The 18,161-nt window shown below is 46.5% G+C and overlaps 1 protein-coding gene across 1 annotated transcript in view; it reads left to right on the top strand.

Annotated features, from left to right (window-relative positions):
- The first annotated feature begins 1,257 nt into the window (after positions 1-1,257).
- Positions 1,258-18,161, top strand: part of TMEM178B (transmembrane protein 178B) — a 342,516-nt gene continuing 325,612 nt past the window's right edge. Inside the window, exon 1 of the mRNA XM_038559382.1 lies at positions 1,258-1,727. Within this exon, the coding sequence (XP_038415310.1) occupies positions 1,346-1,727 (382 nt within the window). The 5' untranslated portion in view covers positions 1,258-1,345. The remainder of the gene's footprint in view (positions 1,728-18,161) is intronic.

The following is an 18,161-nucleotide window of genomic DNA, read 5'->3' as shown; positions in this document are numbered from 1 at the left end:
ACCCGGCCGGGATTCTCTGCACGCCGCCGAGTGAGCCGGCGCCTCGGCTCCGGGCGGGCTGCGAAGAAAATGGTGCAGTCCGCGAGCGGCTGAGCCCGGTCGGGCAGAGCCGAGCCGACGGCTCGTGGCCGGGCTCGGGTGGCGGGAGCAGGGGGCGGATTGCTCGGAGCGGCCGGGGCCGCCGTTTCCCCGGTGCCTGCAGCGTTTCCCTTGCGCCTGGGCAGCACGCTTCCCGCGGCTACTTGGGAGCCGGATGGAGTGAGGCGGAGGCGCCGCGGGAGAGGCGGGTCTGGAACCTGTCGGGCGGATACTCAGGAAGAGGAGGGCGCTGGGGAGACCGGCAGGACGCCCCGGGGGCCGGCTGCCCGCGAGCCCCGACCGCGCGCCCTGTCCATGGTGCTGAAGGCACCGCGAGCCGAGCCCCGCGCGCCCCGCGCCGCGCGCCCCGCCGGGGGCACCGTCCTCCGCGCAGCCTGCCCCTCGCGCCCGCCAGCTCCCGCCGCGTCGTCCGCAGCCCCGGGCCGAGGCTCGTCGGGTGACGCCGCCCGGGTGACCGCGCCGTCGGCCCGAGGGGCCTCCTGAATGGCGAGGCCCGACGCAGACGACCCGGGAGCCCGCGCGGAGAGGTCGGCCGCGGCCGTGCGCGCACGGGGAGCCCGCCTCTGAGCGCAGCGCGCCGGCCAGGCAGAGCCAGGGACCCGCCGGTGGCCGGGGCGCGGAGCCGCGTTAACAGAGGCGACCCAGAGAGGAAGCGCGTCTCTTCGCTGGCAGACCGCAAGGGGGAGAGCCGCCGAGTGCGACACCCCGGCGGGGCCCGGGCCTCCGGAGGTTTCCGTGGCCGGCCGGCCGGGGTTCACCCGGTCGCCGCGCGGCGCCTCGTGACCGCCCGCACCCCCGCGCCCCGAGAAGAGGCCAGGCGAGCGCGGCCCGTCGCCACCGGCACGAAGGAGGCCCGGCAGCCCCGCTGCAGCCGGGGGCACCTGGCGCTGAGTTTGCGGCCTCGCAGGGCAGCGGCGCCCGAGGCCCGGCTGCGCGCGGACTTCCCGGGGGCAGGGAAGGCGCGGGAGGCGGCCTCGTCCGCTCGCCGCCGCCCGAGGCTGCACCTGCCGCGGAGGATGCCCAGGAGCCAGCCGGCGCCTCCGCGGATCAGAACTTTTTAGGCTGCCCGCCCGCATCCCCGCAGGCCCCGGGCCGCGCACCGCAGGCGGGGGCGAGGGGGCGCCGCCGCGCGGGCCGCCCCCGTCCCCTCCCCCTCGGCTCGGCCGCCCGCCGCTTTGTTCGGGCGCGCGGAGGGAAGGCGAGGCTGCGGCGGATCATGCCCATGGTGTAGCCGCCCAGCGGAGGCATGGCTGCCGGAAGGTTGCTGCTCTACACCGGCCTGTCGCTGGCGCTCTGCGCCCTGGGCATGCTGGCCGTGGCCATCTGCTCGGACCACTGGTACGAGACGGACGCCAGGAAGCACAGGGACAGGTGCAAGGCCTTCAACACCCGCCGGGTCGACCCCGGCTTCATTTACAACAACAACAACAACTTGCCGCTCCGGGCGAGCCGCTCGCGCCTGGACCGCTGGGAGGGCAAACTCCTGCGGGCCCGGAATCGCCGGCAGCTCTTCGCCATGAGCCCGGTGGACGAGTGCAGCCGGCAGTACAACTCCACCAACATGGGCCTCTGGAGGAAGTGCCACCGGCAGGGCTTCGACCCCGAGATCGCAGCCCTCATCCGGAAAGGTAAGCGCGAGGCGCGAGGCGTGGCGCTGCGGACAGGAGAGCGCGGAGAGCGCCGAGGAGAGCCGGCGCCTCCCAGGCCCCGCCGCCCTCCCCTCCCCTCCCCTCCCCTCCCCTCCCCTCCCCTCCCCTCCCCGCGCCTGCCCCCGCGCTCTCCCGGCCTCCTGCCCCCGCGAGGTCAGGCCCTCCAGGCCCCGCGGAGCCCCGCAGGGGGCCCGAACTTGCCTCCCGGGAGCTGGTAACGGAGGCTTGCCTCGCCCCGCCCCGCCCGGCCTCCTGTCTTGCGTTTGTCTGCTGGGGTTGCTGTGCAATATCGGGGTCCCGGGAGGGCGGTGGGTTATCCAGGCTGATGCTTCAGCGGTCCCCGGGGAGGGAGGGAATCTGTCCTCTTGCGTTGTGCGGAGGAAGCCCTTCGAGAATGTTGTGTCAGGCAGGCAGCCTCCTAGTTTCAATCTTTGTTTCAGACATTGAACCGATTCAAGGGGAAAGGTCTCACCGAGAAGGCCTTACTCACGCCACAGACGTTTGCTAAGTGCTGGACTGTACTGGAGCCTGGTGCGGGCATCGGTCACATAAACATCCATAGATCACAGCCCCTGCCCCATTGCAGCTCCAGGCCTGTTGAGCAGTAACATGTACCACGATCCTTGAGGTCTCCTTTGGAGGAGGCGGTTGTCAAAAGTGACCTGCGTGCCTCGGCTTTAACAGGGCCTATAAACGCGGAAAAAGTAGTTCGTCAGGTAACATCAAAGTGGGCACCTCAGAGGGGAAAAAAAAAAATTACCACGTTCAGAAGATTTATATCAAAAATACCTCAAGTATTCCCAAACAGAAAACAGACTGCATTTGCTACTGATGAACATTTCTTGGATACTTTAGTGTCATCACAGAATTTTTTAAAGTCTGTTCGTCTGATGCAATTTGTAAATCTTTGCATGATTTCTGTACTTTGGGGACCAGCCTGTTCCGTTAATGCACTGAAATATTCTTTGGATATATAGGAACGTCTGAAGAAGGGAATACGTTGTCTTTTATGGTACTTGCATTCTGGAAGCTGTGGTGCGATTTTAGGAGTCTTGGTTTTTTTTTTCTCCCTGCTGTGTTTCGTTCTCTTCAACTATTTAACGGTGATGTCGAGGTGAAAATGATTTTGTTGTCTGCAAAGTCTTTGAGACCCACGTGGAAAACCGTTCTTATTGCCCCTTAATATTATAATGCAGGTTTGCTGCTGTTTAAAAATATGACTTGTGGGAACAGACCCTTCTTTGATTTAGAAAAATGTTGAGATTGAGCAGAAAAAATAGTTAATTAAAAAAAAAGAAAAGAAAACCAAACAAACAACCAGTTAGTTGTTTAAGAATGACAAGCAGTGGGTATAGGTCCAGGTGGCTAGTCAGATGTAGGTGAAGTAAGTCCAGAAGGAGAATCCATCTTAATGTTTGTGTTGTAGCTCCTGTAGAATGACTAGGGATTTTAGCTGATTCAGTTATGAGTGTCTTAATACTACAGACATCACAACTGCTTCATGGTTAGCCTCATACTGGAGCAGGGTGACCCATTTGGAGCTCTACAACTTTGTAAAGATGTGCAGGGTAATAGAGAATTCCAGAAGAGAGTAACTTGGATTTAGAAGTAGGAAAGCCAAGAGAAGACGCAATAATTTTTGAGAATGGGTGACTGTAACAGTGTTCAGATCCTCAGATTCATGAATTGTTATGTCCTTTGTTGTTCTCTGCTTTCATTAAAATCGAAATGGTGTAGGAAGTTAGCTGAAAAGTGCAGAAGAATTCATGTTAATAAGGACTGATGCACAGTGATAGCACTTGGCTGAACGACAGACAGTCTTACATTTCCTTTCTTAAAGGTCTCTTGCAACAAGATGGGTATCCTTCTGTCTGGCTTTGGTTCACTCTACTTAGAAAAAGGGGGATGGAATCCATGGCTCCTGGTGGTTCCATTGAGGGCTTTGATTCCATGTCGCTTTGCCTGGCAATCCTGGGAGAAAGGTTGACTTGGTCTGTGCACCAGAGAGATTGGTTACCATAGTGACATGTTCTTCCGGTGGAGCTGGAAACACTGTGTCAGGGAAAGGGATAGGGGAAGAGTGTACAACATTTTGACTTTGTATCGACTGATTTTTAATTGCAGCAACAGAAAATGGACACGGCACAGCAGGGGGATTGAATACACTGATACCCTGAGTTGGCAGGGTGTTGTATTTCACTTGAACTAATGGAGATGCTGTTCCCCATCACCCAAAATACAGCAATCACTGTCAGCTGCAAACACCCACTTACCAGGGCCATTTCTGTCCATTTGACATTCTTGTTAGGTATTATTGAGATAGATGGCATGTCAGCCTTACAAATCTTGAGGGACCTAAGGTCACTATCTTCATTTTTAGCCCCCAAACATAATCTGTGAAAGCTAGATCTTCCTTTTCCGAGCAACAAGAGACACATTTTGGAAATAAGTGCATCTTCTATTAGTAGGATCCACAAGCAATTCCAATAACAGAACATAATTTCTAGACTTAATCAGTGTTCTTCCTAGATTGGAAGATTTTGGAAGGAAGTAAAAAAAAAAAAAAAAGAGATTGATATCCTTATATTTAAATTTAAGGCAGGCATCTTAGGGAGAGATATTTATCTCATAGTAGTTATTAGTGGCCTCAAGAGATATTGAGTCCTTTGTCTTTTTGGGGAACATCTTAGATTAAAATTCTGAGAGATATGTGTTGGGTAAGGGGAAAGGGAAACCAGAGAAAAGACTGTCAAATCTGTCAGTATTATGGGAAAACTAGAGATTTATCACAATGACCATACAGGTCCCTGCAAGTCAATCATCTGTTAAATTAATATTCATTGCATTAGGAAGTGCTGTTGTGCATTTTAAAATAAAACAAAACCACATAATTAATAAGAAAACAAAAGTCAAATCTATATCTGATCTGAAGATAAAGTCCTTTGGATGCATGTTCTCTCTAAAATCCATTTTTCCAATGCCCTGCTGCCATGACTATACCAACAAATAGGCATTTCTGGTCACTGTATATTTATTTGTTTGTCTTATTGAACTGTAAGTTCCTGTAGGGCAGAAAAGATAAGTATTTGTAAAATACATTCACCAGATGTGTGGGCTTGGGAAATATCTCATACAAATAAGGTTCACAGAATCATATCCATCAAGAACTTATTCTAATTGTAGGAACACTTGTGTGGGAATCCCAATGAAGGATTAGTCAGTAAGTTGTGTTGAAAAAAAAAAAAATGAACCGCTGTGGCTCTCAGGGCAGATTAATATTGCAACAGATGCTACCTAATTTAACGAGGAAGATTTTTTTTGAGCAAAAAAAGTTTTTCTAAGGAAAGAAGGAAACAATACTTTTTTTTTTTTTGATAGCGTATGTCACTGAACAGACATCTATCACCCACAATCATTATTTTTACAGTACATAGGATTTTAATGATTTTCTTCTTGGAGGTAGGATTGAGTAAAGGGTGTAGCAAGGATAGATCATCCTTGAATTCCCATATGATGGTGTCCAAAATCAAGTCCTCTTGTCTTCTTGGTTTTCAACCGGGTCAATGTCTCCCTAGTAAGTCACTGCAAGCATGGGGGACAGATCAATGACAGGATCAGTTTCTGAAATCCAAGAGACTTCCAGACCGTTAGGAGGAGCAGCTACAGGTTGGATTTTGTTCCAGGGAACACTTATATTCTTTGATTTGTACTGAAATGTTATATTGATATGGCTTAAAATAAGTAGACCTTCAGCTGAGACTCTTAAGAACTTTTTTTATTATTTGAAAACAGGCCTTATTAATACAATTTGAATTAGAATTGAATAGAATCCATAGAATTGAATTTCATTCAATTCCATAGAATCATGGAATGGTTGTCAATATACTGAGGCTTATTTTAACAAAAACATTGCATATATTTGCAAATTAATAAAATGCTCCCCAGATATTTACTGCACATATATTATGTGATGGGCACACATCACAAGAACAAAGCGCAGAATAAGACATGGTCCTTAAGATTTCCACAATCTGTTAGCGTCACAGGAAATAAATGACAACTACGGGGTGATGAGAGCAGCAGAAACAGATGCAGAGAAGCACGGAGTAGGCAGTGATGGATTGTGTTGGCAGTGGGGTGAGGTACGCCGGGAGGGGGTTGGCGAAAGAGGAAGTGAAATCTGAACAAAATTTTCAGGAAGTTGAGAGGTGGATGGGGATAAAGAGGCCAGCATCTGCAGAGCCATGGAGGTGGGAAACAGGTTTGGCCTCGTGAGTGTTGATTGCTGGAGTGAGGGAGAGGAGCGGAGCGTGGGTCTGGAGAGCGTGGAAGAGCCACGGCATGGAGCTGGTGCACGCAAATCCCTGGTGGCTCTACTGCCCAGTAGGGTAGCCACTTGCCACCAGTGGCTATTTACATTTAAGATAACCAACATTAAATGGAATTAAAAATTCATTTCCTTAGTCGTGTTGGCCACATTAGAGATGTTCAAGAGCCGCGTGTGGCTAGTGGCTATCGTAATGGACAGTGTAGTTTGGAGAACATTCCTGTCATCACAGAAAGCCCCATTGGACAGTGCTGTATGGAACCCAGAACCTTATAAAAGAACAAGCACATACTTCGTTTCAGATGAGGATAATGATAATTATTTTTTTAAGATTTTATTTATTTATTCATGAGAAACAGAGAGAGAGAGAGAGAGAGAGAGAGGAGAGGCAGAGGGAGAAGCAGGCTCCATGCAGGGAGCCCGATGTGGGACTTGATCCCGGGTCCCCAGGATCACACCCTAAACTGCTGAGCCACCCAGGCTGCCCCAGATGAGGATAATTAAACATGGTAACTTAAGCTTAAGTTGAAGTATGCTGTTCTACAATTGAAGAAAATTTGCTCCTTGAATGTTTTGTGCAGAAGGTTCAAGTTCATGGTCAGTTATACTAAATCTGTATTTTATTAATTTTCCATCTTTGAGTCACAGAATTCTCACACGCTTCTCTGTTCTCTCCTTTCCCTCTCTCAACTTCATTAAAAGATAATTGCATTATTGGGGATCCCTGGGCGGCTCAGCGGTTTTGCGCCTGCCTTTGGCCCAGGGCGTGATCCTGGAGTCCCGGGAATCGAGTCCCACGTCGGGCTCCTGACATGGAGCCTGCTTCTCCCTCTGCTTGTGTCTCTGCCTCTCTCTCTCTCTATGTCTATCTGAATAAATAAATAAATAAATCTTAAAAAAAAGATAATTGCATTATTGAGTGGGAGGAGAGGATTAATAATAATAATTGCCAAACTTGATGCCTAGTATTCCTCTAAGAGTTTTACATCTGTTAGTTAATTTGTTCTTCATAGTTACACTTGAGGTGGGTGTTATTTTTTTCATCGCTATTGTACAGTTAGGGAAACTGAGGCATACAGATGTCAGTCAACTTGCCAAGTCTCATGATAAGGAAGTGAAGCTGCCAAGACTCGAATTTTCGCTCAGGTTTGGTGACACCCACTGTACTCTCTTGTCACCAGTCTGCTGGGGGAGGGGTGGGATGGAGAAGAGGCTGATATCTTGATTTCTCAATCTGGAAAAGAAATAGAAAGTTAATTTTAGAATCTCACCCAGGGGAGATCTGCTTGAGGACTTCAGCTTAGCACTGAGGAGGAAGATCATTTTAAAGTGGTTCACACATCTTGCTTTGAGACCCACTGCCAGAAGCTCATACACGCTTTGTTATATGATTTTTGAGACTTTATTTTGTTCACTGTGGTAGATGCTGAGGTTAGAGCCATGAAGGACATACTCATTCATTCCGCAAATATTAATTAGAAGCCTAAGGACTGGACATCATGGAGAAGCTTATGTTCCAGGAGGGAGAGACAGATAATAAATAAATACATATGGAATCAAAATGAGGGATGCCTGGCTGGCTCAGTCAGCAGAGCCTGTGACTCCTGATTTTGGGATCGTGAATTGAAGCCCCACATTAGGCATAGAGTTTACTACAAAAAAGTGGTACTAAAAATGGTACTACTTTCTGCCAATTGGAATAAAAATAATATCTAATGAACTAATCAGTATATAATACTGGGAGGGAGGGAGTGCCATAAGGTGTCTTTGCTCTTAGAAAGCACAAAAGAAAAGATGGACAGGTAAGCCCCAAGTTAGACGGCTTCATTAGTTTTTTTTTTTTTTTTCCTTTAAGAGATTTTATTTATTCATGAGAGATACAGGGACAGAGAGAGGAAGAGACATAGGCAGAGGGAGAAGCAGGTTCTCTGAGGGAAGCCTGATTCGGGACTTGATCCCAGGACCCCGGGATCACGCCCTGAGCCAAAGGCAGACGCTCAACCACTGAGCTACCCAGACACCTCTAGTTTTGGTTTTAAAATATAGGGAGGCATTACCTGCTCAAGGGCAAACACATGCAAACACTCGTGGTCTTTATATATAGCGTGTGCCCCATGCATGCGCATTGTGTGTGTGCCCAAATGTACAGGCGAATGCACTTAGTCACACCCCCCTCCATTATCAGGTTGAAATACAGCTCACCAGTGAGAGTTGATAGTTGGGAGCCCTGTGACTCAATGGGCAGGTGCATGGGGTGGGGTGGAGAGAGGGTTGGTTTGATGTGTTTTGAGCACCTGTTGTGTGCTGAGCCCTCTGCTAGGTGCTGGGGGTTCCTGTCCTGAGGGAACTTACACTCTAGCTCAGTGACAAATTCGCTGTCCTATTTGTTTGGATCAGGCTCTTCCTCAAAAGAGCGCATCTGTGTCAACTGGTCAGGGAATTCCGGGGAGAGGGGAAGGGGGGTCCTTGAGTTCTTTTTACTGAGTCAACAAAGTCAAGAGGCATATTTCTGTTCCAGAAGGTTGGTTTATTTATTCTTTTACTGTAGGGTCGCTAAGGATCAATTACAGGATCAATTCTGTATATTCCACTTTGGTTTGTCAGTTAAAAATATTTTTTCCCTCTCTGCTGTTACTAGGTAATCCTAGGTCTTCCAGCAGAATCCTAAACACACTCTGGGCTAGTTTGACTCTTCACACGCAGGCACATAAACATCCAGGAGTTGGAGAGTAAAGTCACGCATATATATTCAGATGCAGATACTCTTATAACTCCGCAATCCAAACAATACACAGAGAGGAAGAAGTGCGTGACCCGGGGGATGAGTGGACGGAAAATTGATTTGAACATCTGGATTGGACATCTGCTGTTTCTGAGAAAATGCAAACATTCTTTCAAAGGATGTTGTTTCCTCATACATAAAAGAGTAGAGTTTGGATTTTATAAACTTCAAGCCCTTTCACACTTTTAACATTTGAAGTGAGAAAAGTAAATTCAGGGGATAGAGTGTAAATAATAGGTAGATGGTTGGGAAGAAGAGGTGAACCAGGAGAGAAAAGAAAGCATGGGAGGAAGGAGAGAGAAAAGGACCATTCCAGGGTGCTAGCGAGTCAGAGGAAGAGGTGAAACAAAGCAGCTAATTTCATACCCACATGCGATCCTGTAACAAAACCTCGTCTCTTCTCTTTCTAATGATTTGAAATGCCAGGTTGCAGATTGGAGTTAAAAGTGTACATACTTAGGGGCCCCTGGGTGGCTTAGGGGCGCCTGGGTGGAGTTAAGCCTCCAACTCATGGTTTTGACTCAGGTCCTGATCTCGGGGTTGTAAAAACGAAGGGGGGCGGTGTGCTCAGCCAGGAGTCCGCAGGGCTCTCTCCGCCCCTCTGTCCACTGGAGCTCTGTGTCTGTCTGTCTCTCTCAAACAAACAAATCTTTAAAAAAAAGTAGACACTTAATGTAGCGACATGGTGATGGTTACACAGCAATGTGAATATACTTAATACCAACGACCTGTACGCTTAAAACTGGCTAAGATGGGGATCCCTGGGTGGCGCAGCGGTTTGGCGCCTGCCTTTGGCCCAGGGCGCGATCCTGGAGACCCGGGATCGAATCCCACGTCGGGCTCCCGGTGCATGGAGCCTGCTTCTCCCTCTGCCTGTGTCTCTGCCTCTCTCTCTCTCTCTCTCTGTGACTATCATAAATAAATAAAAATTAAAAAAAAAAAACTGGCTAAGATGATGAATTTTGTGTTACGTATGTTTCACCACAATTTAATTAATTAAAATAAATTATAAAACTTAATAGAGAATGGAGCTGGATTGCTGTTGGTGTGTAGAATATACTTCATAGCCAAAGATCTTCATTCATTCAACACATTTATTGAGCACTTACGTGTGCTGGGCACTGGCCCAAGGTTTGCTTGGGATGCAGATATTATTAATAAAACAGACAAGAGGGACACCTGGGTGGCGCAGCAGTTGAGCGCCTGCCTTTGGCCCAGGACGTGATCCTGGAGTCCCAGGATCGAGTCCCACATCGGGCTCCCTGCGTGAAGCCTGCTTCTCCCTCTGCCTGTGTCTCTGGCTCTCTCTCAGTGTCTCTCATGAATAAATAAATAAAATATTAAAAAAAATAAAACAGACAAGCCCTCATAGGGCTTATATTTAAACATTGAGTATCTTATCTTACCTTTTTTTTTTTTTGCTTGTTTTGTAAAACAAAACTTTTAAAGAGCACCAAGATATAAAACAAGTAAAAGTAGTGAATACATCCCTTGGGTCATTAAAAAATCTTTGTATAATGAAGAACACTTCACTGTGTTTATACTAAAAATGTTTTTTGAGCTCCAACTATGTCAGGCACATGACTTGGGGTGGCTAATCCTGAGTGAAATCCATAGTTCCTGTCCTCAAAGAACAAACAAAAGGAGGAAGTGTGCAAGAAGACTAATAAATCCAAGCCCCAGCATTGGTTCTGGGAGAGATTTACATCCTGGGGGCCCGAGTGGCTCTTGAATTTTGGAGCACTTAGGGAAGGCTTTGTAGAAGAGGAGATGTTCTAAGAGCTGTTATTTGTAGATGGGTAGGGTGAAGCCTTAGCCTCATTTAAAGATTACTTATTAATTTTTATAAAGATTTTATTTATTCATGAGAGACACAGAGAGAAGCAGAGACACAGGCAGAGGGAGAAGCAGGCTCCCTGCAGGGAGCCTGATGTGGGACTCGATCCCAGGACCGCAGGATCACGACCTGAGCCAAAGGCAGACGCTCAACCCCTGAGCCACCCAGGTGCCCCTACTAATTAATTTTGATGAGGTAAATGCTTGTCTAGTCTGCCTTCCACCTTCCCGTGTGACCCAGATCCATCCTTTCTCCCAAGGGGCAGCCACTGCTACCAGATTTTATAAATCATATCAGAGATAATTTGTTCAGCGGTATTCAAAAGTAACAGCAAGTTTAAATAGGAGTCAGGCAACAAACAGATGATTCAAACATGAAAAAAGTTTATCAATTTGTATACACGGAGATGACGTTTAGAGCCCTTGTTCCAGGAGTCACCAGGAATCTTCTACAGGTGATGTTTATTCTGAGTGGAAGCTGCTGTTGGTTTTCAAGGAAGTTTGACAGATCTGCTGTTTTATGGGAGACTGCAGTATCTGATTATTTCAATTGATTTTTTTTTTGAGTCAAAGTATTTTGCCAAGAAAAGGCAATTTACTTTATATTAGGTCATCTTCATAAATTTATACCATTTCCTGCGTTCTAAAATGCCCTGCTGTTCTATATTCTGAACCTCACTCTGTTGGACACATTATTTGCTCCAGAGCATCTCCCTTTCAATTTTGGCCTGAATTTCTCTTAATCTTCCTAACAGCAATTCTATTTAGGCAAACACAACTCCTATTCCCCAAGGCCCTGGAGTATTTTGTCGATCTGGATGGGATGGGGTTGTTTGTACCTTAAGAAAGCTCTGAGCTCATATCCTGCTGTATGTCAGCTGACGCCACACTGGAGTGCAGCTGGATTCTATCTCAGGAGGCCGAAGACACGCGCACCTTGCAGCCTGGCACACATGCTCCTGACTCTGCTCACATCCAAGAATGTCCATGGCACCGCTGCTTGTAATAGCAGAATAAAAAAGCAAAATGGAAAAAACTTAAGTGTCCATGAATAGGAAAATAGATAATGAGGTATGGTACATAGTCATACAGTGGAAACTATCACTATATATGTAAAATAAATATACCACATCCACGTATTTCCAAATGGGTAAATGTAAAATTTGGGTGACAAAAGCAGGATACAGAATGAAATGGGGAGTATGTTGCTGTTTATATGAAGTTAAAAAGTAGGTCAAATAACATTAGATATTGTTTATGGAAACATTATTTGCATTGTTTTTATAAAAGTATGCATGAGACTGAGGAGCCCAAAATGAAGGATGACGTTTGGCTTTCTCAAGACAGAGAAACAAATGGAATTGGGAAGTTGCTTTAAAATCATCTTTGCTATTTCATTTCTTAGAAAACAATAAAAAAAAAATCTGAAGCGAATGGGGCATACACAATGCATTCACAATCGGGCTACTTGGGAGGTTTTCATGATCCTGACAAAAAAGGTTAAATTTATTCAGACTGTTGTTCAGAGTATAGGAGGCAGGTTCTCTAAGAACAATTCTTGGGAAACTTTGTGTTTGAGGTGATCTGTGACTGACTTTTATAAGTAGTAGCAAGCAGCATTTAGAGGAGAATCAGGTAACTCCCCACCAACAGTTTTCACTGAAAGCAGCTCATGGGAAGGGCTTAGAACAAATAAAATTATGTTTTATTCACTCTAGATGTGGTGTAAGAAGAGGAAATTGAGGCTTTAAAATGATTTATTTTGGGGATCCCTGGGTGACTCAGCGGTTTAGTGCCTGCCCTTGCCCCAGGGCCTGATCCTGGAGACCTGGGATCGAGTCCCACGTCGGGCTCCCTGAAGGGAGCCTGCTTCTCCCTCTCCCTCTGCCTGTGTCTCTGCTTCTCTCTCTCTGTATCTCTCATGAATAAATAAATAAAATCTTTAAAAAAAATAAAATGATTTGTTTTTAAGCTAGGGAGTAATATACAAATATACACATTTTCTGGAGAAAAACAAGGAATTTCAAGGGTCAGAAAGGTAAATTAAAACCATCCCTCCAATTGATCAGACCCTGAACTTTGAAGCGATAAGACGCAAGAGACTGAATGTGGGATGAACCAGAGCACCAGCATTTGGGAAGGCATTTGAGCCCCTAGGGAGGAGCTTGGTGTGAACTGGGCAAGGAGAAGCTAAGAATTAATCAGAAAGGACCAGAATTGCATGTTATTTCTTCAGAGGTTTTATCACTTTTCAAACCCAGCGGAGAATGTTAGTTGGTAAAACTTTAAGTAGTTTTATTATGAATGAGTAAGGTTTGGACTCTTCATCATTAAAAATGCGAGGGTGACTTTAGCCAAGGGCCCCTCTGTGACGATAACGATGTGTTTCCACTCTGTCTGTACAAACCATAGCTGCAGCAGAAAAGGCCCATCAGGACAATAGCAGGGGTTCCATTTTCATCTGGTGATGATTTAAAGCACCAAAGCTGGTCCGAGGTTACTAGGGAATCACGAGTGTCCCATTGGGATTTCAGGGGCGTTGAAGCAGAATCACTGCCGGGCTTACGTTTCAGTAACCACAGGGCGGATGAGATGCCCACATGCGGCTCTGGGTGTCCCAGGTGGCTGAGCTGCCCTGTTCCTCGTGCTCTTAGGGGGAGCTCGGCATAGCTGGCTTCCCCCATCCTTTGGTGAATGACCTCCCACTCTGGGCAAAGCTGGCCTCTGAGTCTCCAACCTCTTCCGGTGGCTCCCTCCTCCCTACAGGTGTTAGCACCAAGGAAACAGCAGCGAAGCTTGCTCAGGTGGTCTGGCTCGCTTCTCTTCCTCACCAGCAGCTTCGGTGCACTGTTAGGCCCCTATCACTGGGTTTCCTCCCCCTTCCCGGGGGGGGGGGGGGGGGGGGTTGGTGGTGGTGGTGGTGGTGGCTGGGATTGCTCCTTCTTTTTCAACACTGTGCTTCCTCTGACTGTGAAGGCAACGTTCCCTCCTGGATCTGCATCTCCACCGTGGGGCTTGAACTCACCACCCAGAGATCAGGAGTCGCAGGCTCTTTCGACTCAGCCGGTGCCCCTCTACCTCTGTTCTTCCTCCCTCTCCTTCGCTGGCTCTTCTTTCTCAGCCTGTGTGGGTTCTCCGGGGTTCTATTCTCCTGGAGCATTCTCTTTCATGCCTGTGGTTTTTTCACCCTTCGAAGCTCATGACTTGTTCCACGGGGAATCTCTCACTCAGACCTAAAATCCAAACAGCTCTCCTGTGGGATATCTCACCCGGACACCTTGTTTCTCTTCCCTGCCCACCCGGGAATCCTTTCTCCTTCCTTTTTCTCCATCCTGGGGAATGACATCCCTGCCTCTCTTAGTTGCCCAACCCAGAAACTTCAGAATCATCCTCAGGGCTCTCTTCTCTCCTGTCCTACTCATGCAAGCAGTGAACAAGCCACTTCTAGACCTGACACGTTCATGCTTGTCCCTCCCATCCTGTTCCATCGTCGCCGCTGCATTTTGGTCCCCAGCAGCTGTGGGCTTGTGGTGCCCTTTGGCTTCCTGCTCTCTAGTACCTCTCTCCTCACTGCTTTCTATTCAGAAGGATGTTTCTTAACTGGAAATTGAATCATGTTACCACTTTGCTCAATATCCTTCAGTGGCTATCAGTCAGGATAAGATCTGTCATCATCACCTTGGCATGTGGGCCACCCAGGTCTGGCAACATGCCTCCCGGCCCCCCTGTTTATCATGCTTTTCTCCATACCAGCAAGCTCTCCTCTTGCCCTGATGAAGGACTCCTGGGTCCCCAAACAGGTTAAGCTAATTGGTGCCTCCACTTTTGCTTATGAGCTTCTTCCTTTGCCTGTAAGTCCCTGTCCCTGCTTGCCCCCACCCCCAACACGTGCTTACCTCTTAGCAGCTAGCTCTAGGCCTCTTCTCCTTGTCTTGCTTGGTATTCTCACCTGTTCCTCCTGAGTAGGATTGCCTTCTTCCTCCTAGGCCTCTGTCACACACCAAATACTTTCCAGCACCAGTGACATTTTATTTTCCTATAGGTTTCCCTCCTTTTTGAGATCATTTTTGCATTATTTCATATTCATCTTTTCATCCACAGCATTTTGCATAATGCATGGGCTGTAATAGGTATTTAATACCTACTTGTTGAATGAATGAAGGTTTATCTCACTTAATGCAGTCGATCTGGAAATCTTATTTAACAAAGAGCCATAATTTCATTGGACCAGGGAGACTCACTATTAAAAGGAAGCCTGCTGTGAATTGTTCTGTAATGCATATGATAAACTTCAATTTATTTCCTTTGTTAGGGTTTCTATTTTCTTAAAGCACCCATATTTCTGGACTCACAAGAGGAGAATTTCAAAGGCGGGATGATTTCATTTTTCTTGGATTTGACCTCTTAATTGTGATCCTGCCCACTTTTTATTTCCTTCATGCCTTTCCTCAGCTGGTCCTCCTTCCCAAAACATGGTTGGCAAAGAGAAGGCTACCTCCATTTCTTGTTCCTGTCATGGATGTAAGAATTTCCAAATTTACCTCGGGGTCTGACACATGTGGCTATATCCTCAGGATGTTTCTCCAGGTTTTTCAATATTTATCATCAGGAGTGTCTATGGCCAGACTCCCCCTCAACCATCTATTTAGGGCAGCTTCGTCAAATCTCCTCTGATAGTGATTTTGGTCAGATAATGACCTGAAAACAGAGACGATGCCTTCTGTAACTGCCTAGTTCTTACCTCAGTTCATTTTCCCTTTCTTCTTCTTCTTCTTCTTCTTCTTCTTCTTCTTCTCTTCTTCTTCTTCTTCTTCTTCTTCTTCTTCTTCTTCTTTTTTTTAAGATTTTATTTGTTTATGAGAGACACAGAGGCAGAGACATTGGCAGAGGGAGAGCAAGGAGAAGAGGGGAGCCCGATATGGGACTTGATCCCAAGACCCCAGGATCATGACCTGAGCCGAAGGCAGATGCTCAACCACTGAGCCACTCAGGTGCCCCCCTCAGTTCACTTTTTATGACTTTCAATGGGAGATTCCGTGATCCTGGTGAGTATCTGTCTCCCAATTCTCTGGCTCATCTGGCACCATTGTTGGTGAGCATCATTGCTCATGGAAAACACCCATCTCCTTACAAGGGGATTTGGGGGCAAAAGATGTGATGGCCAACCACACATCTTTGCTTATGAAGACCACTGAGTCCTAGGTCAACAACGGATGAGACAGCTGTTCACTTCTCAGTGTTTCACAGGGAAGTGGATTCTCTTCCAAAATGATCCATGACTGTTGTTCTGGCTGGGTCATCTCATGGTGAAGGTGTTAAGGACGTCTCCCTTTGTACAGTCTAAGGGCTGAGCCTGTTGCCGAGTCTTTCAGATAAGTAGAGTAATTCTTTTGCTTTCAGCAGATAAATATAGATACAGCCACATTGCTTGGCTGTCTAAACTAGGTTAAATAAATGATTCATGTCAAGGAAACATTTTCTATGACCACTCTAAATCCTGGATTTATATTAGTTAAATCTGTACTGGGTTTAAGCTAGAAAACTGATTTCTAGCACCTCTCACCCAAGTTGTATAAAGTGCTCAGATAAAAAATTTAGATTGTACTTTCAGCAGTGACCATTGGGTAGGAATTCCAATGAAACCAGTGTTTTGAAGAGCTGGATTAATTGTAAAAAATAATCATAAAAAAGTATTGATGAGCTATATACTATCACGAGTCTCATAAAATGGTGGGTAACCCTTACCCTGAAAACTGTCTTTTGCCATATATGTTTATTTTAAAACCTATAGGAACTCAGAGGTTTATTTCAAACTGGAAGGTGGCATTTCATCTCTCTGGGTCAGCAGAGTTGTTAACATTTCAAAGAAGGACTTTTATGTTTCTGTGCCAGCAGCATGCCTGTATCAGCTTTTATTACACATATCCGTAGTGGTGTGGTGGCTGGCTGGGCGCTTGTAGATCAATAAGCTGCTAAAAAGGGAGATGCATCAGAGACCATAATGGCTTCTTCACAGAGGATAGATCGTCTCCAGGTAGTGAAGTGCATTTAGGAACAACAACAATGATATCCCTATATTGAGATCCTTATTATTTAGAAGAAAGAAATGGGCTTTCTCAAGGTGAGGAGTCCTGTAATAAAGACTTTAGCATGCTAACCATACATTCCAGGAGGTTTGTGTCCACTGTTATAGCTGAATTTAAAACCACCTCAGTTATTTTAATGGAAGAATTCCCAGATGGAGAAATACAGAATCAATTCCCTTGGCCTCAAATACTACTTGATTGTGGTTGTTCTTGGTTACCTTATTAATTAAAAGAAAATCTTCTTGTAATCTGAACATTGATTTTTAAGACACTTGGGTGGGCTTGAGTACAGCATCAGTGAGGAGTTGGGAAATGTAGAGGCTCTAAATGCAACGTGGTGTGGGGGGCTTGGAGGGGGTCGAAAGGTACACAAGGGGGCAGCCTGGGTGGCTTAGTGGTTTAGTGCCGCCTTCAGCCCAGCACCGGATCCTGTAGACCTGGGATCGAGTCCCATGTTGGGCTCCCTGCATGGAGCCTGCTTCTTTCTCTGCCTGTGTCTCTGCCTCTCTCTCATAAATAAATAAAATCTTAAAAAAAAAAAAAAAAAAAAAGAAAGGTACACAAGGCAGCACAAAGTTCCTTAGCTAAGGTTCTTGACTTGTGAACACACAGAGCTGAGTGTACTTATGTCTTGGTGACTTCCTAAGGATATGGTCAGAGAGGATGGTGATGTTTTCCAGTGGGATAACAATTTTCACTCTGTGCTTCTCCTTCGTGCTGCAAGAATAAATTACAGGAATTATATATTCATTTATTCAACAAATATTTGATGATACTTACATGTCAGGATGTGTCCTAGGGGTTTAGGCTAGAGTGGTGCACCAAATATACAAACTCCCTGCCCACTGCCTACATGGAGGTTATATTCTGGTGAGATAATTAAAAAGTAAATAAGTAAAATATTAGACAGTGATTAGTGGTAGGAGAGAAAACAAAGCATGGAAAGGGCTAGGAAATGGGAGGAGGTAGAGTTGAAATTGTAGATGGCATGGCCAGGGAGGCCCTCTCTGAGAAGGTGGCTTTTGAGTAAAGAGCAGATATACATGAGGGAACTAGCTCTGAGGATATTTGGAGGATGAAGACTTCAGAAAGAGAGAATGGTTGGCCCTGATGTTGGAGACATAATGAGGATGGCAGAGTGGCTGAGAAGTAAAGAGCTGCCTTACATAGGGTTTGAAGGTCATAGGAAGAAGTGAGATGGGAAGCCATTGAGGTTCTGAGAAGAGTGGCGTGATTACACTTATGGTTTCAAGGATCACTTGGGTTGCTGAGCTAATAATAGATTATAATGGAGCATGTTTAGAAACAGGAGGAGCAGCCAACAGAGATGGTGGCTGGATTAGAACAATGGGAGAAGAGATTTGATCTATTTTGAGTGGCAA

This window comes from Canis lupus, chromosome 16 (assembly GCF_011100685.1).
Source record: "Canis lupus familiaris isolate Mischka breed German Shepherd chromosome 16, alternate assembly UU_Cfam_GSD_1.0, whole genome shotgun sequence".
NCBI lineage: Eukaryota > Metazoa > Chordata > Mammalia > Carnivora > Canidae > Canis > Canis lupus.
Note: the sequence above shows the minus strand (reverse complement) of the source record. Positions and strands in the feature narration are given on the sequence as shown.